The sequence below is a fragment of the Amblyomma americanum genome, chromosome 6 (assembly GCF_052857255.1).
Source record: "Amblyomma americanum isolate KBUSLIRL-KWMA chromosome 6, ASM5285725v1, whole genome shotgun sequence".
NCBI lineage: Eukaryota > Metazoa > Arthropoda > Arachnida > Ixodida > Ixodidae > Amblyomma > Amblyomma americanum.
Genome location: NC_135502.1, coordinates 16572759 through 16596104, shown reverse-complemented (window position 1 = coordinate 16596104; position 23346 = coordinate 16572759). Strand labels below are relative to the sequence as shown.

General features: G+C 44.6%; 1 protein-coding gene across 2 annotated transcripts in view; it reads left to right on the top strand.

Annotated features, from left to right (window-relative positions):
• The window catches only part of LOC144136369 (acetylcholinesterase-like), a 52135-nt gene that overhangs the window by 19271 nt on the left and 9518 nt on the right, over positions 1–23346 (top strand). The window contains exons 1-2 of one of the 2 annotated variants that reach the window (XM_077668642.1): positions 12944–13321; positions 21826–23321. In XM_077668642.1, coding sequence (XP_077524768.1) covers positions 21829–23321 — 1493 coding nt within the window. In that variant the 5' untranslated portion in view covers positions 12944–13321; positions 21826–21828. Of the gene's footprint in view, positions 1–12943; positions 13322–21825; positions 23322–23346 lie in introns of those variants that run through there. The other variant, XM_077668643.1, reaches the window with a different exon arrangement.

Sequence of the window (23346 nt, the reverse complement as noted above, 5' to 3'; positions counted from 1 at the left end):
AGATTCCGGGTTTGCCGACCGCTACTCCTGAGGATATTTGTTTTCCGATTTACTGAGGACAGAACCAAGAAGCGTGGCTCCTAAAATCATGGCTTGAAAGACTTGGCATGCTTCTAAACTCACACTGTGACTACAGCTATAACCACTACTATTAGTAGTATTAGTAGTACTAGTAGTACTACCGCAACAACTATTACTGCTGTTGCTACTGTTACTTCCACCGCTATATTTTTTGCTCATAATACTGCTGCTGCTATCACTGTCCCCAAGCACTAGGTCTAATGCCACTACTGCCGGTTTTATACTACAAGTAGGGTTGGTAACAACCACTACTACAGCTAATATCACCGCTATCATTACGACAAAATTCTACTCCGGTAGGGCCATGTTACAGAAAAGCATTAGTGACAGGAAATATGCTTTATTACACCATCACATTCCCTATAAAAGTAGGTCATCATCGCGTTCATGTACGCCGGCGAGAAATTCTCACCGACGTATTCGCAATTGTCCCTAATCTAAAAGACCACAACATCACATTTTATAGGAGGCATCATAAAACAGGACTGCATGTCAAGTACGAGTACCTTAGCGTGGCTGACGATGCGGTTATTTTGTTTTCGCCCCGTCACAAGCACCTCAAGGCGTCTTCAAACAGCCGCTAATCTGCCTCCTGAATATCCCACGCCTTCAATGCGATTCTTCGCAGGAGAAAAGCTCATGTGATTTGAGTTTTGTTTGGGAGCTCTGTCTTTACAAGATCATATTGCATCTTAAGTTCTCCATAACTGGAACAGTAAGTATTTCATGCCATAAGGATTCATCGCACGATGTATGCATCTCCGCATCTGGCGCTCATCGCTGATACTGCACGCTTGAAGACTGCCATCGAAGAAGCTGTTTCATCATAGCCATGTTTACCACATACCTGTCACCAATTATCGCAGTGCACACGCCCAACCCTCGTGTAATGTCCCACATCAGGACCTTGGATTTATCAATAAATTTATAAAAAAGTGCCAAGCTTCACCGCAGCAGTACTGATATTTCCAACATCTCACGACGTCGGTTGCTGACGAGTACACGAATCAATAACGAGGTGTATTCACCGCGGAAACGAGTGTTCCCCGACAGTTTCTGGTGTAAAATTTTTCGTTCTCGCGAAGGCGGTAGCATGACACTACATGACGTGCCTCGTTACGCCGCAGTACGGTTCTATATTGTAAAGGAATACATAATACGCATGTTTCATTAAATGTGGGTGTTTTTCACTGCTCCTTCCCTGATTATATGTCTGTATTCAAGCAACGGCGCATCTATAGGATTAAATTGGGGCAGAAGTTTTCCTCCTCTATAGATGTGGAGAGTAAGGCTGCGGCCATCAAGTACAAGGATTTTGCAATTAACTGCTGTAATGTATAATAGAATCTCACTGTACAAGCTAGTTCTTCAGTCAAAATACCTGCATCAATGTAAGCCGCAAATCAAACTAGTTTTTGTTTATTTTCCAGGTCCTGAGCCATTTCATATCGAATGTGATTACACTGAAGAAATTGTGAAAATGGGAGAGAGAAAAAACATGACAGATGACAACGCGGTTACGCTAAATGCGACGTAGCCGCGCTAGCACTTCGTTTTTCACTTCGGCTTTGGTTGAGGCTCGGCTTTCAATATCAACCAGGCTTCAGCGATCGGCGAAATCGGTGAGTAGCGGCTTAGTGCTAGCGCACAAAAACTAGGGGTGCACCTGTGCCCCGCCTTAAGGTTATGACACGATACTGTTACTAAGTAAATACCCATAAATGCAGAATTAGTCATAGTCTACTTTATATTCCCCTGCTACGCTTAGGTGGGCGGATGAGATTAAGAAGTTTGCAGACGTTGGGTGGGCGCAGCTGGCAAAGGACAGGGTTAATGGAGAAACATAGGAGAGGCGTTTGCCCTCTAGTGGGCGTAGTCAGGCTGATGATGAAGATGATGATGATGACTTTCTATTCATAGATCAGTGCGAGTCCTTATACCATTCCTGGCGCAGTGGTGCAACAGTTAAGCGATGTGCCACTGCCCTGCAAAGGGTGGTGCTGCCAGCGGTGCGGCTTGTGAGACCCGTGTTGTTCTTCCCATGCACCGCGCATCGCCACACAGAGGCGAAATCGTTTAGTGGCGGTCTTAGCGCTAGCGCACTAAATCGATTGAAGCATAACTCTATAATTACGTCAAAGCATAAAATGTGGTGTCAGACCATGTTATTGAAACCGTGTTGTTATTCTGTACAAATTTATGACGCCATGGTCTAAGTAACTTGACAGGATTGAGATGTAGTTGGCAGTTTTTTTCCGCAACCCCAATTGTCTGTGTATTAGCGAGTATAGGTTTTCTGCACCTTCCCTGTTTTTGGCAGCCTAACTTGTGTCCAGCTTGAAAAATTAGTCATAGTTCTCGTCTGGAGACCTGCGGTTGACGTGGTTTCATGTAGGTACTGGTGATAAAAAAGTTAAACTAAGAGGGTCAGTTCATGTGTGCAGCAAAAAAAGTGGGAATAGCCAAAATCAAGTACGCTACCAGTAAATCCCAGTGGGTTTACTAAAATAGAGACGTGGCTTCTTCCTTCACGTTGAGGAATTTATAATGTAAAAATAGCTTGTAGTTTCTTGGATGTCTTCTACTAGATCTACGTACTTTTCTGTTGAGGTGTCTAGAGGTTTTCTTGTGAGGTGTCTGCTTATGTTTCCAATCTTAAAAAATAGTAGTAAATCATCTTCTTTTGATTCCAGGGCAATATCTTTGACAAGCGCGCCGTTAGAAATCATGGAGCAGATAATATTCATGTAATTATTCACGATCGTGAACAATCGATTGCTGTGTGCAGCAAAAAAGTGGGAATAGCCAAAATCAAGTACGCTACCAGTAAATCCCAGTGGGTTTACTAAAATAGAGACGTGGCTTCTTCCTTCACGTTGAGGAATTAATTATGTAAAAATAGCTTGTAGTTTCTTGGATGTCTTCTCCTAGTTCTACGTACTTTTCTCTTGACGTGTCTAGAGGTTTTCTTGTGAGGTGTCTGCTTATGTTTCCAATCTTAAAAAATAGTAGTAAATTATCTTCTTTTGATTCCAGGGCAATATCTTTGACAAGCGCGCCGTTAGAAATCATGGAGCAGATAATATTCATGTAATTATTCACGATCGTGAACAATCGATTTCTTCGCTTTTCGCAACGTAGCTTTCGTAGAGAATACCATAAGAAACACAACGTGTCGCATTCATCCATGACATACGTACATCTTAATCTAGACACTAACTGCCTGACGGATACCATATTTCTTGACTTCGAAAAAATATTTTATAAGGTTTCCCATAGCCGTTTGCCGATCGAACTATCAGTGGTTAATCTAGATTCTTGTTGACATGGATTCATAATTTTCTCAAAAACAAAATCAATACATCATTATAAGCAGCGCAGAAACTTTTCTTTGGATCGTCGGGTCCAGTGTTCGTCAAGGCACAGTACTGAATAAGCTACTCTTTCTAAAATTTGTTAATGATCTACCTCATTTCGCTACTAACAGCATCCCTCGGCTTCCGGGCGACTTCATTGTCTACACTAAAGTTACTAATTACGAACAGCAACCAAGCTTCAAAATGAACCTTTTTAACGGTAGAAAAATTTTATACCGAATTACAGCTGTCTATAAGCGTATCTGAATGTGAAGTAGGTTTCTTTCATAAGTGTGTTAATCCAGCTATCGTAATTACACTCTTAGTGGCTCATCAATACAGACAACTAACGTGCATAAATATCTAGGAGTACATATTACTAAAGGTCTCTCATTTTACCTCGTTATTAACCGTGTTGTCTCCGGTGCGAGCCAATTCCTTGGGTATTTCACATGCAGAATGGAATTCGATCGCACACGACTCGAACAGTTTGCGTACAGAACACCCATCTTTCTAAAGTCGCAGCATGCAGCAGCTAGATACAGCTACGCAGATTATCCCACCACTCCCAACACTTGCTCATGGTAGTAATATTATCAGACTTAGACGGCTTCACAGGCACTTTTGCGCATTATCACCGAGCACTTTGTGACGCTTTGAGGTATGCGGATAGCTATACAAATAAATAAACCTGAATGAATCACTCGCGGCATATAAAGAAAGCGCAGTTTCGTTAAATTTCCTTTAGTAACAAAGACTGCTCCTCTCTTCAGTATATTATAAAGATGCTTATGTTTGCTACGCAACCAATTATTTTTTGCGAACTACGGTTTTCCCTCTGTTGTGTGCCGCCTGTGACCGAGCAGTTGACATTGGTTTTTCTTTCTAAACTTTAATCCTTTGACGTGTGGAGTCATCGAAGTATTTTTATAACTGATTCTTTTTGTAATTCATTTCATTTCAACTCTTATCCCTATTGATTTCCAAAAGCTGTTGGACTGGACTTCCACGGAAGTTGGCCCTTATTACTAAAGCCATCGACACAACAGCCTATGGTTTCAAACATTTATTACAAAAGTCTCGAGATAGCGCACTATACAAAATTGTTGAATGGATGTTGGATGCGTTTCTTATAAGTCACAGAAGTGGTTCCAAGCTTTTAATTTTTCTTGCTATATCTGGCGATATTTTTGTGCATATTTTCTGGACTAATGATGACGTTAACTGTAGCAATGGCAGAGACTTTTCAACGAATTCTCTTCTTAAGGTTAATGATAGCAGCAATGTAACCACCGAAATCACCGACAACATGCAACGCATAGTATCCATGAAACATGTGGCTATTTCTTTCAGATTGCAACTAACCATATTTGTCCCTCTTATTGAATAGATTCTTTTCTAGACATTTATTTTTAGACTCCAGCAAGGAGTCATTCCGTTCCCACCCTGTAGTAGACAATAAAATCGGTAATTAACGTCCAGCAGCGCTCAAAAACAAAATTTGAAGCCATTTGGTTAACGAGCAGATTTTTTCGCGATATTCAAGGTGGGAGGGGGTATTTTACTTCTAAATATATTACATACATGCCTAAACTGATTTCAGTCCTGAAGCATCGATCATTATCAGGAGGGCATCAGCTTACTATTTCCTTCTCTCTTACGGAATACAATCGGTTTTGAAAAAAGGCTTCAATCATTTTTTCATTCATTAACTCCTCTTGCCGGTAGCGTATTCTTCACACTGCCAACTATCTTCTTCTTTGATTAGTTCGTCGCGTTTGCAATCACTGCAGTGCAATTTGTATTACAGAGCCACAGGCATAAGTATTGATATTGCACCATAAGAGGCAGACTGGTGCCGCTCGCCTCTAGCTGCTCGGCTTCCTCCTCGCATATTTATTCCGCTATAAATATCCATCTCCCTTTTGTAAATACGCCTTCACGTAAGATTCCGCGCAGGCACAGGATAAGGATGAATGCATGAACAGCGGACGTCTGCGCGACGTTCCCGCTATAGGCATGGCTAACGCAGGAGTCGGCTGCCGAGTCTCTTATTTGGTAAAGTGGTTCCCGACATCGTCGTAGTTGAAAAAAAGGGGATGACCAAGTCACAAAAAACTATTAAGAAGAAACTTCAATGACGGTCAAATCAAAACCATACAGATTTTTAGGCGAACAGAGACAACTAGTGCACGCGAACTTCCATGGCCAACCACGCTCTCCAATGTGGAGGTGAAGGAAGGTGTGGCAGGAAGAATGGCAGTACGCAAACATTTTAAAGTAAATGGTTGTCCTCTCCTTGGCGATGTCATTAGTATAAAAATCTGGCCACGTAAACAGGTGTAACGATAAGCAGCTCTTGTTATATTTGTGCGCGTCGCCTGCAAAGATTATTTCTTCCTTTTTTACAATCATAGCATGTGACACATGCGACCCAAAGCTATGCACGACATACGGTTCTGGGCGCCCATTGATGTTTAAGCTACTGTCCTCCTGAAATCTCCAGACCGGAGCTACTACCGATTGATGTCATCCATCGGACAAGCAAGTCGACACATGGACTTCGCCATCGAAGCTGTAAGACTGTATCAATGAAATAAGCCGTCACCTTTCTAATTCATCACGCGGCATGATGAAAAGGTACACATAAAAAAATGAAGTCTCAGCGGTTAGTCACTTTTCGAGGCTTTCATTTGCTCAAAATATATTTTGTTGTTTCACTGAAATCTATACATATTTTCCAAAATAAAGACTGCGTTATCTCTTCATTTAGAATGTGAATGTTTTTGTGTCAAGTTCTACCATCTGCTTCGCGCTGCTTCAAAAGCACCAGCGGTGAAGGGGAGAGGAAAAATGTGGCAGAGCCGGAAATAAACAACGCCTTCGGCTCTGCGGTGCGTTCACGACCCAGTTAAAGTAGCACGAAGCGTCCTGCTGAGTCTTTCGGAAAGCAATCAGGTTTTTTCTAGCTTTACTTTATTTTATATATAGTGCATAAAGGGAAGCTCTTTGGAAACAATTTTGCTTCATTTGAGCATCGCACCGTGTAAGAAAGACTTTACTTATGTTCGGCAAAGAGTGAAGAACACTGAATGGCCGATTTCGTCGAGCCACCCAGCGTTCTTGCGCATGTGGTCACTCATATGAAGCTATAATTTCAGTATTAAGTGTAATTAATACAGTATTTGAAAAGTGCTCGGCAAGCGAATACAGAGCTTTTTAACTAAGTAAAATGTCCTCTGTCCAAATCAGCACGGCTTCCGACACCGAAGAACCACTTCCTCGGCAGTTCTGTTCCGTACACAGCTGATGAACACCGCATTACGTAGCAACAAACTGGCCGTAGTTGTTTACATAGACATATCAAAAGCCTTTGACACGGTTGACCATTCGATATTACTACAGAAAATAGAGACTTCTGGTTTAAGGGAGAAAATTTGTGATTTCATCAAAAGTTACTTTTCTAGTCAAGAGCAATGCGTTGTTACCAGAAACTATATCTTCGCTCCTCAAAAAATCACACTTGGCGTGCCGCAGGGCTCTATACTCGGGCCCCTCCTTTTTTCTTTATACATCAATAACTTTCCACTGTTTCTGAACTATTCTGAAGCTGTTATATGCGCTGATGACACTGCGCTATTTTTTACAGAAGATACATTAGAGGATCTGGAGGGCAAAATTAACGAGAAACTTAGTAAAACTTCCCAGTGGTTCGTAAACAATTGGCTCACAATTAACACCGAGAAAACAAAGTATACTTTATTTCACTCAAGGAAAAAGAATATTAGCTGTGATAACTTAATTCTAACCTTAAACGGTACGTATTTGCCTAATGTGTCACACACCAAATACTTGGGTGTAGTCTTTGAATCGGACATGCATTGGAAGCAGCAAATGAAAAATGTTTCTTCTAAATTAGCTTATGGCTGTCATATGTTATTAAGGGCGAGGGAATGTTTCCGTGCACCGATTTTACGCATATTTTACTTCGCGTTTGTCCATAGTCACTTATGTTACTGCCTAGAGACATGAGGCGGTACCTATAAAACGTATTTAGAATCAATCTTACGCTTGCAGAAGCGTGCTGTTCGTACCATAACCTTCGCAAAGACAATCGACCCTATCCGACCACTCTTTCAAGAACGGCGAATATTACCGGTATCAGTTGCATACAAACTAAATATAGCCCAAATAATAAACACAGTAATAACAACTAATGATCCCATTCCTCTTAGACTGTTTAGATCGCCGCTGAGACAAACAAGAGCCGCCACTAATAATAGATTTAACATACCGCTTTGTCATAACAGTTACAGTCAAAGGCTATTAGAGTACAATGGTGCCCAGATATGGAATGAGATTCCCGATGACATCAACCTCAAACATAGTTTTTCGGCCTTATTGAAACACATTTTTCTTGTCTGCCCAGAACTGTGGGACCAAATGCTTTTGTGCTTGGTTTTGTACATATATAAACCTATTTTTGTTGTTTTTCAGAATATATATGTGCTTAACAGATTTACAATGCCGCTATTGTAGCATCTCACGTCTTTTTTGCATGTATTTTGAATGTCTGCAATTTCTTCAGTGAATATCATGTAATTGGACCTTTCACTAGCCGAGCTGGCTATGGGTCCGGTCAAGTTTTGATGTATTGGCTTTATAAAATAAAATGATGATGATGCTGAAAACATGTTGGTGCGTGCTGGTCAGTATAAGCCGCTATGGGCGGTTGGGAGGCTAACAGTGGACCATCTAACGAGCGCCTTTACCGGGCACAAAATGGCCTCTGTCATGAAGGGATCCACAAGACGGTAGGGCGATTCAAAAAAGATCTGTGCGAATTAACGAATGTCTTAAGTGTTTGCAACAATGCTTCAAAATATTGAACATTGATTGCTCTCCTTGTTATCTTTTCTTTTTCTGCATTTTTTTCATTCTTCTGTCTCTGAGTAGATTTTTATTGTCTTTCTTCATTCTCATATTGCCACCCTTGTTGGAAAACACACGCTTGATTACTTTACTCACCAATATGTTTCCTGCTGCAATGTGACGCCCATGGAGAAGGCTCGAAATGCCACATGCTTTTCGCGCCGTGTAATGTAGTATACATGGCTGCTTTTAGTATGTGTGTCTTAGCTTTTTGCAGCGTTAAGCACTTCGTTCCTTGCCAAGTAATGGTCCCAAGTGTTTAAAATTATGCAGAAGTAACTGCGTTCGTTTATTCGCTAAGATGGTACGAGCATACGAACACTTCTGCAGAAAATTTGCTGATACACAAGCAATGTCCTGAGAGCAACTGGTGGAGAAATTAATTCCCACAGAATCCCGTCAAAAGCCCCTGCAAGTCGATATATGCTATCTTCTTCGTCAATGTTTACTGTTCCTTCCTCTTTTTCACTACGCTCCCAAGCTCACCTGGACACCATAGACATAATATCCTCCTACCTGCGTGGTCTTGTATGCAATGAACAGCCTTGTATAGATTTTTATTATCATTATTAATATCACTGCAGTTTCGACCTTACCGCCGTTCAGCATCTCATGAATACCCGAAGTGGTGAAACGGATCAAATTATGCGCATGCGCACAGAGCGCGTGTCAGTTGTAGCTTCGTCAGCAGAACAGCCGAGCACAGAACATTACTACGGTGGCTAGAGAAGTTGGTGTGCCGACTGCTGAGGCACAAAGCGCAGTTGTCCTCCGCTTCATGAAATCAAAAATGGCGCTGTGGTCAGAGGCCCGTCTCAAAAACGGCCCGCCGTGTCACATAGTAGCCGCTTGACCTTAACAACCTGCGCCTGGTTTATGAGTAAAAGAATTTATAAATGATCTCTCACATAAAAATAAGCAGGCACAAATTAGCTAATTCAACTTATTTTACTTGAGCAGTTCGAAAGCAGGAAATTGGTTGACATGTCGCTCATCAGTTCTTGGCTTGAGGATATAAGGGGGAAGATATAAGGGGGAGGATATAAGTGCCCTCGTGGTTCTATATATTACAAAGTTACGATCAATTATTCGTGTAGTCAACACCAGAAGGAGAAAGAGCGAAGATCATAATAAGTTAAGAAGAAAACATCACAATATTTTGAAGGGATACACTTCAGCCTAAATCAGGTTTAAATGGTACTGAAACGAAGCTACAAGAAGCGGTGTTTTAATTTACGCGTCCAGAATTAATTCCTCGTTTTTTTGCTTCCATCCTTTTGTTCCTCTGAGCTGCAATTCTCTGTCAGCCTGTAAAGTTTCTTCGTCATTCGCGCTTTCTTCCTAGTATGTAGGAAAGTTGGCTTGGTTTTTATTTTTAAGAGGTTCAACGTCCCAAAGCGACTCATGCTATCAGAGACGTTGTAGTGGAGGGCTCCGGATAATTGCGACCGCTTGGGGTTCTTTAACGTGCTGTGACATCGCACAGTGCACGAGCCTTTAGCATTTCGCCCCCATCAAAATGCGGCCGCCGCGGCCGAAATCGGACCCGCGTCTTTCTGGCCAGCAGCCGAGCACTGTAATCATGCCCTTACAAAAATTTCTTTAGGCAGTCTATAGACTGTCTATAGACTTCTGTCTATAAAGTCTTTACACTCTTTATAGACAGACTTTAGAGGACAGTATATAGGCAATACACATCCTAAAGACAGTCTATAGATAATCTATAGATTTATAGCCATACACTTCTAGTAGACTTTTGTCTATAGTCTATAAATACACAAAAAGAAATATCTATAGCAAGGCAATAGAGTCTTTAATAAGTGTACAGACTGTCTATAGACAATTTTTACAAAGGACTGTGCCATCACTCCGGCTTGTAGGGATGTTAATAATGCATTGCAGTTTGCTGGCGTGTATAGCGGCAGGCCATACAAGCATCGTTTTCTTGTTCAGGGATGACGTTACATTTCGAGCTTAATATGATGCCGTGCGCCTTGAGTTTTGTTCTCATATTTGCCAAAATGTCTTCATGTCTGACGCTTCGCTTTAAAAATGAGATCATTTGGTCATCTGTCGAAAGCACACTAACGTACCTTTTCCGCTGAGTCCAAATTCTTTTTCTGTACAACACGGGCCCTTTAACCGACACAGTTGCCTGTATTTCTGAGCCACAGAAATCTATAAATACAACTTTATCAGTGCGATGCTGTGTTCGTCCCTGGAACAAACTGGAAACACTGCACTTTAATCATGAAGTGAATGAATAGGCCAATGATTGGAGGGCAAATTAAAGCACTGGCATTCATTAGTTTGGTCCACATTTGATCCGCAGCACAGACGGGCCTCTCTCATTGCTTTATTGAAGTGTAGCGCTGTCAGCAGCAACAGATAGCAACATATTTGCACATTTCGTCCGCTTTTAAAGCACTTTCTATACTGCAGAGTTTTCTTCACCCTCTTTGCACGATTTTTCTTTGTGAGGCAGGCAGGCACCTTCGGCAGCACTGAGAGAATAACACCGTTTGTTGTCAGTGGCTATATCTTCGTCATCTTCCCCACATCCCCGTTTACCACATGAATGAAGTGATGTTCGATCGAAGAAAGGCTCCTCGAGGTGCCATTCTTTGCCCACCGACGTTGGGTGTGGCTTCTGGTCAGCACGATGAAGTGCAAGGTGCCATTTCTGAAACTGCTATGGGTCCCCTGGCGCCGTCAACAGTCAAATCTTCGACCCTCGGCTTGCCTGTTTGCACCTGTACTTACAGTTTCTCATGAAGCAAGTGGTATCTATCCTGGCCTTCTCCTGTTTAATAATTGTAGAACTTGGTTTTGAATCATGCAGAGCGGAGGCGTACGCAGTAATAGGCGCAGTACTCATCCGAACCGCATATCTCACCGCACTGCCCATCCGTTTCAGATCGCCCGCCCTGTGTCGCGTACTGCAACTTTTTCAGGTTCATTTTTTCTCCGAACTGTTGTGGACTGGAATGGCCTCCCCACCGATATCGCTGCCATCACACACCTGTCTGCATTTTCAGATACGCTAAGCAATTATTTCAAAGCAATGACTTGTACTTGTTGATCAACATATTAACCCACCCCTTATGTAATACCCCCTGAAGGGGGTCTTTAAGGTGAATAAAGTGAAGTGAAGTGAAGTCTCTATTTCACTTCGCAGTCACTCTCATCCAATCACACGAACAGCGAGAGTTACCATTGCTTTGAGTGAGCTGACCGCACCGTCTACGTGTCAGGAGCCGGTATGAATGCATCGTTATCTCTTTCGGCTGATGAAACAACCTAATTGTGGTACGAGTGTGTATTTCAACAATTCACGCTTATGTAAAACTTAATTTCCGTTACAAAGCAATTCCTTCCAACCCTCACAGGCTTGCTGTAAAACGGACCGAGTAGCAGACGACATGCGCCGCCGCGACACGGCGCCTCGGTTTCAGCGCCCTAACTGGCCCATCTAGGCTCCTTTACAGGGCTCTGATCTTGACGCCAATTTTGTCGCCATGAGTCGGAGAGGTAGCGAATCACCTGGCCACCATAACGCTACAACTGACGAGCACTTCGTGCACATGCATGTAATCTCGTCCGTATCGCCACTGCGATCCTTCATGAAATGCTAACGACTGCCTGGTCGACTCTGTCGTGATATCACTAAAAGACTGTAGGGCTGTACATTGCATGCATGTCCATATGTATACAGTGTAACCTCACAAAGATATGCGATAAGACAAAGAAAGACATGGATGCAGAAGTATGTTAAAATCTCGCGTGGAAGCCCCTGTATGCATATCTTTATTTAAAAGAAAAAGAAAAAGGACGGAAAGGTAGCAGGAGAGCGAAAAGAGGGATTAAAGTGAGGCGTCGACGCCGCTGCTGCATGGATACAGCCGTAACGCTACATAACCTACATTTATTACGCAGTGACCTTTGCGGAGTTCATGGCTCACCAATCGAAGGTCACTAAGCCTTTGCCGTTACTCTAAGGCCCAAGCAACGTTTCTTTTCTTTTTGGTTTTTCTAAGGATCCATATCCAACAGCCTCGTCTGTGCATCGTCTTTGATCTCTTGACGGAGGTTGCAGCCACCTTGACAATCTGTCTGATTCTTACCGAAAGCAAACAGCACGAGGACAACGCCAAGGCAGTGTACCAAACAGGTGGAGCCCTTGTATTTCTATCCCCTGTGTCAGCTTGCCCTCCTTGACATGGGTGCGCCAGCGCTAACGAGGGCATTATTCTGCTAATATCGACATCAGCTATGCAAAAGTCACATGAGCATTCGCCCTTTAAGTATACTGGCGCTGTCGCGTAGTTTTTTTTTTATACATTTGCTATGTTTATTGTCATGGTTCTTTGCAGTCTCCCCTTCCGTTCCTGCCTTCCGGCGACGCAACATTCCAGCAAAGAGCACTATCGAAGTTTCCCGCAGAGGGAAAAAAGAAGAGCTATCCGTTGCCGTGTGAAGCTCCGATACCGTTCATTCCACTGCCGAGAGCTGCGCGTCCGAGAAAGAGAGAGAGAGAAAGGGAAAGACAGAGGACGTGGGAGGTAACAGAGAGAAGGTCGGGATGTGGCCAAGCCGGACGCTTCGAAAGCGTTCCCTTCCCCTCGCGCGGCCCCTCCAGCGCCGTAAATGTAGGCGGCGGAGCGAAAGGGGGGAACGGCCCCAACGCGCCAAGGTGGTAGCGGAAGCGGAGACTCCTGTGAGGCCGGCGGAAGGTAGACCCGTCCAGTGACTCCGGTTTCTTGAGGAGCCGCGCCGTGCCTTGTCCACAAAAGTGCGCCCGGACGCGCACTACATAGGCAGACGCGACACTGAGCGCGCGACAGAACCGGGAAGCTCAGCGGCATTGAGCCACCACTACCGGCCGAAGCAAAAAATTACTCTTGTCAGCGCGAAGCTGTTCTTCTGCCGCACGACACTTCGGAGGTCTGAGGGTGAGTTGTTGCTCCTGCATGCAATGCCTTGATTTTCTTTTCCGCCGTGTTGAAATCGGCTATATGCAGTCATATACTGCAGATGCTGCGCCAGCTTGAATGTTTGTCTTTGTATTTCTTATCATGCGATGTAATAGTCGATAAGGACTTAAAGGAATGACTGCAGTCTCTCATAAGTGCAGAAACATGCAGACTTGCTTTCAAGCTACTCAGAGGTGGGTTACATTTTTTGTGTATTCATGTGCAACATCTAGAAAATTTTGGAAAGGAAACCCTCACGGCGTTGTGTATCGAAATTAGTAAGCGCGGTAATGTAACGGAAAGCAAAGGCGCTTGGTTCGTTCAGGCACTTACAAATCAACACGGCAGGGCTGATTTCTATAAGCGTATTGGAGGAAACCTGCTCTTATATTACTCTGGCTCAGTTTTTTTATTATTATTTTGGCATTTTAAAATCTAATTGCGTTCTTATGATTATTGTTACTTACGGGCACTCAAAAAAGCCACTTTACTCGAGCAAACTATCCGCAAGAAATTATGTCTCGCTGAACTTATTTCCACAATGGTCGCTGCACCGGTAAAAGCGAGCTCGGAAGAACCCAGAGCAAAGCGTTCATTTGCGAGAGAACACCTGAAACAGTTCTGTTTTGTTACCGCTGCTGTAAGTCTATCTCGCTGCGCATACCTGCTTCTACATCAACTAAATGAAAAAAGGGAGATCTTGATTGCGGCTACTCTTTGAATACTTTCCATTTCAAAAGAGAGTTAACAGCGCGGTGAACCAACCTAAGCCCCCCCCCCCCCCTTTTTGGACTCAGGGGCGGCCATGCTAAGCCATCTCCTCACAGGTACAGCTGGATGTTGTCAGTGTTTCACACCGCAGCGCCCTTTGACCTTTGTGCTCGTTTGAAGCGTAGCGAAAGAGCAGAATGAAAGAACTGTTACTGCGCAGGTATCATTTTTGTTGTTGTTAAGTACCGTGGCAGGGAAAAGAGAACTTTCATCCGTGCCCTTCATAGCAATCTGTAGCAAAACCATCAACTAGTCACTCGCAAGCATTATCTGGGGTATGGCGCATGTATACGGTTTGCATTTACGGCTTCCATAAGATTTCCCATAAGTTCAGGCTCTTGGTGTCGTCCCTAGCAAATGTCTAAATGAATTTCTTGCGGATAAAAAAACTTTCAACACAGCGTCGTCGTATCATCGTACTATTCTTTCCCCTTCGGAAGTTTCGCTAGTAGCAATGGAGAATGCACTCGCTTGCCAGATAAAGTGCAAAAACAAGTTCTAAGCTGGAAGGGGTTTCTAACGAACTGATCCCAGTTACGCGCCTGTTGCCTGCAACATTGCCATAAACGAACTAGCTGCTGCAAAAGTTCGCACTCTAACGCTGCTTCGACTGTAAGTCTGCAACTCGAAGCTTTCATTCAGATTGAAAACGAGGTTCTATGATACATTTGTATGTTCCGAACAACGGGAGCACGAACTGAATGGCTGCACGCCAGCGTTTTCCCAGCATCGCGCATAAAAAGCACTCGGGTGAAACGGGGCTACAGGGCGACTTGACACGGGCAGTCCTGAGCAAAAAGGTTACGGAATACGGGTTTGCGGGGGAAGAAAATATTTCCGCTCTGTCAGAAAAAGCCTTTCAGTGATAACCTGAGAGGACATGCATGCTCCATCTGCTAAAACTAATACCAGCTATATATATATATATATATGTATAAACCTTGTGGACATTCATAACGACGTTCTACAGCTACCTAACCGACACTTGAGTGCCTTATCAAGAAGGAGTAACTAACTAATTATTGAAGTCTAATTATTAGCTACGCCCAATAACCTAACTCTGCTACTCTTAAGACATACCTTCTAATACTATCAATTCGGTACCATTTTTCTGAAACCTATGCTTTATTTGTAAACTTGCTCCACGTGAGCTGGGACAAAATCTGTTATCTGAAAGATCACGCCATTGTAACGCACTAGATTGTCAGTGTTAAAGAAAATTTATGTTCCTGTCATCCATATCTCACAGATGAATTCTATCTCTACAGGAGTTCTATGTCTTGTCTGGCCTTACCGTATTCCGCAAACCAATTCTAACAGAAAAAGAAGCACTGCTACGTGATACACCCTATATTTAGAAATGGTCCGGCGTCTTAAATGCACTGTTCGAACACAAATTAAGCTCGAAGACGCCTATTGGCCCTTATTCATTTCTCTCGTATGAACAGCAAAGAGGGTTTGTTCTTTTTTCTCAGTTTTTTGTTCGTAGTTCTTAGTTGAGTCTCTCCATGTGTTGAAAGTATGTCCTTATATTCTATTTAGAATACAGTGGCACTGAGCAAACTGAAGGCATTCTGGCCAAAGTTGTATCAATGTAGACGCTTGGCTGGGACCTGGCTACTAAAGTCGCGATAGCACTTTCCCACAACATACTTCAGTACTTAATGCTGGATCAGGCGATCCAAGAGTAAGGTATAATGGCAAATATCGGAGATTATTGCGGGTACTAACTCAAGCTTAAAAAAGAATACAGAGACTTGATTAAGCAGTGCCTGTGAAGCCAACTATATGTTAATGCTGCAAGACAGCGAGGATACTTAAAACCTCTCCGCTGTCTTTCCGCATTTCACAACACATTTAGGCAGCAAAAATCTTCCGCTTAACTCATAGCTCCATTAGCATTTACAGCTCTTCTCTAATTTTTGTAATGAGTTAAGCGGAAGATTATTTCCTGCTGAAATGTGTTGTGAAATGCTGAAAAGATAACAGAGAGGCAAAAATTATTGAAGGTAGATTTTGTCCAACACGCAACTTTTTTATCCTCTTGCTGCAGTTGCGTGCGCCGCGAAGTAAGTGATGTCTGCAGATTGGAAAATTAAGCAACAGAAGCCGCCGAGTGCCAAATGCAGCATACGTTTCCTTGTCAGTATCTCTCACTATCTGCTCAAGCTGTGCAGCATTTAGGCTGTTAACCTGCTCTTTATCTATGTCGTTCTGTATCATTCCTCTAAGACCAATACTCATCGATCTCTGTAATTTGAATCACTTTGGATTCGAAAGCCTTTTGACCATTTTAAAAGTGATTACACATCTGCGTGCTAAAAAAAATGGGATTTAAATTCTAAACGGCTGGAACTTACGCTGGCTCAATGTCGGTTAGTGCTCGAAATTTTTCCGGAGACCTCCAATACGGCCCTTCTTTCTTCTTTCACTCCCTCTTTTATCCCTTCCCTTACGGTGCGGTTAGGGTGTCCACCGAGATACGTGAAACAGTTTCTGCGTCATTTCATTTCCTCATAATCGAGTTTCATTTTCATTTCAATGTCTGTTCAATATTTCCTGGTGGCTTAGAGGCTATGGTGCTCTCCTTAGCAAGAGCTTGTGACTTCGACTTTAGTCGAAGTGACCACATATTCATAGATAGGGGGAAAAACGCACCCGCGCACTGAGACCTTCGCATGCACTAAAAAGCCCCACGTTACGGAATATTTCGCAGGAATAGGCAGGAATAGTTATCTGCCTCATAGCCACGTTCAACATTGGGCATGCAATAATGCATCAGCATAACTATTCCTGAATGTCGACCTGAGCGCTGCAGGACACGCTGGTGGTCTTGCTGGGGCCGTTGTGTAAAGAAATAGCAAACTTAAGGCTCAACGGTGCAATGTTTTCCTAAATTCTTATTTTTTGTTTGGCTAGCCCCTAGTTAAAGCTGGCGCACTTTCACTCGAACACTGGAAGCTTGATTGGTATAAACAATCCATACTAATTGCTTGATTCGTATAAAATACAGATCACTAGCTAGAATTTTTTTTCCTAGGGCTGGAAGTGTTGTCTTAGCTACTAGTGAATATCGAAACTACAAAGTGATTGGTTACGCACTGTCGTACCATTTTTATGTCCCGCTTAAAGTCATAATGGGGACCTCATGTCGCAAGAATCCTCGTACTGTTCGTCATAGTTTGCAAACCAGTGCCTCTATTTTTACTTATCCAGACGCGATAACGTGCTCATGTCCATCACTCACCTAATATGCAATTACGAAAGGTGTCCTAAATATCAATCTCCTCAAATTTGTGTCCCCAACTCCAAGTACATTCGTAATTGTAATGATAAATTACCAAACAACGAATCGTTCCCCTGCAGTGCCTATAATTCTGCCCTTGTCACTGCAGTATCCATAATTACATCTCAAGTATAGAATGAACTGAAAAGTCTAGCCAATCGCTCGCAGAAGTATAGATATAATGATGGTTTGCACCTGACATACACGGCACTATGGTGGAGAACCACATGTTGCTTCTACAGTTCGCATCGGATCATATGTGATAAGCGGCTTAGATAACTGCGCAGCCTGTCACCTTGATGCCGGTCCGCCAACACTTGGCTGCTATGGTGTCGTAATCACCGCCGGCAGTCTGGCCATTACAAGGATAGCAATGAAGAGGTACCGTGCTAAGGGCATTGAATGAGCGCCACTGGCCCATTTTGAAGCTCTGCAAAGGCAATATCTGACCTGTTCTGAAGGGACGATTTGTGATGACGGAATTATTGCAACGCCGGCCTCATGACGCTGCACTCAGAAGAGCAGAGCTTAATTTATGCTATTTGAAGCTCGATTAAAGCACGGCGTGTGTGCCATTATAACTTCTGGGTATTCAAAACAAGCACGCACGATTTTGTCGTCCTAGCGGCCTCCTGAAAACCCCACATCTTGTATAAACCAGCTGTTGGTCCGGAGACTAGCCAAGACTGGCCTTGTAAATGAATCCAAAGTTTGCCTACAAGGATAGCTGGATATCTTTGATTAATTTTCATGGGTCGTAGAGTAGGCAGCGAGCCCGTACCGCTGGCGCGCTGTTGAGGCCAGCCGCCTATGGTATACGCTTTCCAAAACTTCGGCCAGCCTGCTTAGGTTAATGTCTGAATTACTTCTTTTCTTCATGGTTGGAACACTGCCGCTTGTTAATTCAAAGCCGGCATCCTGTAAATTTAAGCGCCCAATTACATAACTCTGATTTAGCATAGGAAGTAAAGTGCAAGAGGTTCGACAGACGTCGGCAATGTGGCCTTTTCGGTTCCCGGAAAAAATCGCTGCCATCTAGACCAGCGCGAGTGGCGGCGATATCTCCTCCCGAGAGCATTTCAGCGCTAGCAAAGAGTCTCCTTTCATGCGATGGTAATCGTGCGCCATGAAAGCGGAAGAGCTGCTTCGTGTTCGGCTTTGTCCTTTGGGTTGGCCAGGTGCTTTGGCTGCCCCTTGCAAACGGGTCCGATTTAGACCCAATGTATTTTTGAAATGCGTTGGGTGGACCTCGCTTCTGCTCTCCGTGGGTTGGCCTCGTACAGTTCACTGCATCCGGAAACGGCGCACACCCTGGCGCCCTCCTCCAACTTCCTTCCTCCTTCCTCTAGCAGCAACAATAGCGCTAAATTAAGCACGCTAACGGCACCGTCCCATGTGAGACGGCACGTACAACCTGACCGTCCACATACTGAGTCTGTGACACCACGATCGTGCAGCTGCCGAACGTGCGGCACTCCCTGGAACAAGGGGGAGGGAAAATCTTCAAGATATAAGAAACTCCCGTGACGTGAGTTGTTGTCCTGCGCCCCACACTCTACTTCCTCCTTGAACAAGGCCGCGTTTGAGCAGTACAGGACGGCGCAACGGTTGTATTTCCCATGCCAGCCTCAGGCCTCCTTTTGTGTTATTCATTTTCTGTACCGAGTTTATTATGCCTTAATAGCCGCGATCCCCTATAGCACAACCTGATGTTGCGTACCAATCACGCAAATTACGTCATTTGGAAAGAACGAAATCCATGTGCCTGCTGGCAGTCGCTCTACTTCCATGCTAAACGGCGATTTTCGTTATTGATCTGAACTTTAGTAAAACTTCTTTTTGGGCGAGTTGGTGCATTTTGAACCAAGGAAAAGGTGCAGCGCAAAAGCATGCAACCGCACAAGAAGAAAAGACAAGACACAAGCGCTGACTGACAACTGAATCTTATTGAAGGAAAGCACGCCTTAAATAAGGTGAGCAACAGAGGTGAAAACGAGGAGAGCGAACAATCTAGAAAGATAGCAGCAAGCCCAAGAACGCATCAAGACATGATGCGTGCTTCTTCTTGTGTGGTTGCATGCTTTTGCGCTGCACCTTTTCCTTGGATCTGAACTTTGTCACGAATGTAAAGCGTTGCAAAAATAACAGTCATTTAGTAACTGTGGCAAGTGCTCATTCCTTGAGTTCAGCTTCCTCACTTCTACAAAAAAACTAGGCTCTTTTAGCCCTCTGTATGACCTAATTCTTCCTAGATAGAGAAAGGGCAGGCAAATGGTTTCTTGACACACACAAAGGGAAAAAGGGAGGGGAAAGCCTCAGGGTGCTTGCAAACTTTTCGACAAAAGGACTTCTTTTCGTCTAGGCAACGCGTTCATCATTGCTGTTGTTTAAATAGGGCCTTCACTTCGAGGCGGAAGGTCCCGTGAGAGGGAGGAGGGCGTGAAAACGGGAAGGGCGTTAGGATGAGGAATGTGAACCTTGTCCAGGCATGATGGCAGGTAAACGTAAACAGGATTAACTGGTTGAGCTGCAAAACTGTTAAACGAAATGCGTCAGCTAAGTAGAAAGGAATCCGGGAGGTGTGGACGGTGGAAAGACAGCGAACACGAGCTTGAAGAGCTGTGTGTCCACACATGGGCAGCTTCGACAGAATATTCCTAGATTCAAGTGGGAAGAATATATAAATGTGTCTTGCCGGAACTCACCCATAACACTTAACATTGTTCTAATACCGCAAGAGAAGACAGACAAGAGAACAGCATACAACAGAGCACAAAGCATCCCCTTTTACACCTTGAGGCAATAAGCACCACTTGAAAAACAAAAAATTGACAGTGGTTCAATTCTTCTAAACCTAGTCAGACAGATCGAAAGCTCCATTACACTTGGCTACGATTAGTTAGACGCTTAAACGCCTCGCAGACGTTTCAGGCGCACTTTGTGCCGCGCACTCATCCATGTAGAAACTACATGCGAGAGCGGCGTCGCCTACTTAAGTGAACGCCGAGTCACGTGGATAATCACATGACCACATCTGGCAAAGCGGCGGTCGGCGCACCGCGGTCGGAGCAGTGGCGCGGCGGATGCAGCTGCGGCGAGTCACGTGGTCTGACGTCACAGCCACACCTCCGTCACTCCTCCTGCTAGAGGTCAAACTGCAACATCCGATGGCATTGGCGAAACATGGAGTAGTGGAGCTCTCGCTTCAAGCCCAGAGAAGATTACCTGGCGACGTGTTAGCATCTGAGCTAATCACTCTTCTCTCAGCTGCCCTCTGTCTGTTGTCTCGGCACTGTTAGAACCGTGTTTATGCCCACGAATTAGCTCAGCTTTCCGTGCTTGATAGGGGCAACATTAAGAATAAGGAAGAGACGCTGTTTGGCAATATTTCGGCTGTAATTGGAGAAAACTGAAATTGGTGGGACTTTGGCGAGACATGCCATGTGCTGATTAGATAACAAATAGTCCGTTAATTTAGTGGAGGAAATTTCAAAGCTGCTCTGGGCCTGCCCCTCAAATTTTCACGCCATCAGGCAGGAACACCTGTCCTGATGCGGACCGCCTTCAGGTCAACCGCCGGATGTAGAAGACTGGATCTTGGGGCCGCACCACTGTACCTTGCTGGACTTCCTTCGGGAATCCAGCGTCTGTCTATGTTTAAATTAATACTATGTGCCAGAAGGAACGCTGTGGCAATAAAAGATCAGAGGTTGCAGTGACGAACGGCAGAAAGCAAGCAGAGAAGATGAAATTAAAAAATCAGCGCAGGTAGAGTCGCCGCTGCTGAAAAACTGCAGGACACGGCTATTACGTAAATTGGAGAGGCCTGCGTAATGCAGCAGGCGTTATTGAATTGATGACGACGATGATGATTTATTCTAACTTTGTTTTATTATTTTATTTGACGTCTGGTCAGCTTTATTTAGAGTCAACTACTCCCACAAGTTACATATATGTGGCCAAACGTGGCTACATACCAGATACCGGATACTAAGTTCAAAAAAATACCAGATACTAAGTTCAAACTGCAAACTTTTATCTCCTCGAAGCTAGGAATCTTGAGGAACGAATTTGTAGATGGGAAAACACTATTTCGCTTGGTGCATTCGATAGCGACAGTGCTCTGACGACATAATGCCAGGAACATTTGAAGCGTTGAGTACTGCTTTCAGCAGCCTCAGAGCTTCACTGAACCAATATAGGTCACCCCGTTGGACGTTACGTAGAAAGCTGAAGTTTACTCAAATCCACCTTTGATCTCACGCGTATTTCTGTGCGCCTGGCGAATTTTTCTCTCCCTTGGGGCCCCTCCGATCGCAATATTCGCCATTAGTACAGATGATTTAAGCTACGCACTATCGTGTTTGCGGTTGTTCGTCTTTTTTTGCTCCTGAAGTAATGTGCCCTGGTGAAATTATCATTGCAGGCAATGAAGGTCACGATGCTGTGGATGGGCGTTATCTTCGCCGCCTTGGCGACCACCTGCGGTCAAGAACAGAGTGAGGACATTGTTCAGACCATCACAGGGGCAGTGCGTGGCGCCTCTGTTCCTACCACAACCTCGTCGGTGCGCGCGTTTTTGGGCATTCCCTTCGCCGAGCCGCCAGTGGGGGAGCTACGCTTCAAGAAGCCGGTGCCAAAGAAGCCCTGGGAGGGCGTTTACAATGCCACGTCGCAGCCACCATTCTGCCCACAGCCTCCCATTCGAATCAACAACTTCTTCCTTATAAAGCCCACCGACTTGATCTCTGAAGACTGCCTGTACTTGAATGTGTTTGTTCCTGCCACGAAGCATTCGTCCTTGCTGCCTGTAGTAGTCTACCTGCCGGGAGGTGCCTTCTCATACGGTGGTGCCTCCCTCGAAGCGATGGACTCTTCAGAGTTGGCGGCGAGAGGCAACGTCATCACAGTCATTGTGGCATACCGACTGGGTGCCTTCGGATTCCTCTACATGGATGTAGAAGACGCCCCAGGAAACATGGGTCTTTACGACCAGCTCCTAGCCCTCAAATGGGTTAGAAATAACATTCGCGCCTTCGGTGGAGATCCTTCTCGGGTTACCCTGATGGGTCAGAGCGCTGGCTCCGTCTCTGTCGGAATGCAGTTGATATCACCCAAAAGCAAGGGACTCTTCAAGCGCGCCGTGATGCAGAGTGGCAGTCCGTTCACAGCTGCTATCGTAAGCGACCAGAAGCAAGGACATTTTAGGGCTCAGCTCCTGAGCAGAGCGCTGGACTGCGACGGAGGCGAAGACAAGAGCAACGTCAGTGAAGTCATCAAGTGCCTGAAGTCGAAGCCTTTCATGGACATCCTCAACGCCACAGACACCTTCAATGCCGGTGGTTTGGACTCATTCTTTCCGGTCTTCGGCGAAGAGATGCTTCCAGAAAAACCCGCGGCTGCGCTAAAGCGCGGCAGGACCAACGCCAACGAACTTCTCACCGGCATCTGCGAGGCCGAAGGCGACTTCTTCTTGTACTTTCTCTTCAACAAGCTCAGGGACATGAACTCCATCGACGATGTCATGAAGGGAGAGATGATATTTCTCATTAAGGCTCTCATCACATCGACCATGGAAATCGAGCCCGAACCGATCATTAATTACTACTTCAGCGGCGTGAATGCGACCAAAGGGACTGAGCCTGTGTACACAGGGTCCTCACTTATCGGAGACCTGCAATTCGGCTGCCCGACGACAGGGTTCGCGAAGAGGTTCCTTAGGCCGGACACAACAGTGTACATGTACCAGTGGTCGCAGCAAGCCTCGTACGTCGATTGGCCTGACTGGACACGGCCGACGCACGGAGATGACATCTTCTTCAGCCTGGGTTCCGGACTAAAGCTAGCAAAGAACTTCACGGAAGATGATGTCAAGGCCGCGGAGAATCTCATAAACATTATATCCACCTTCAGTCACACAGGGTAAGGTCTCAGTTGTCTTCCTGTC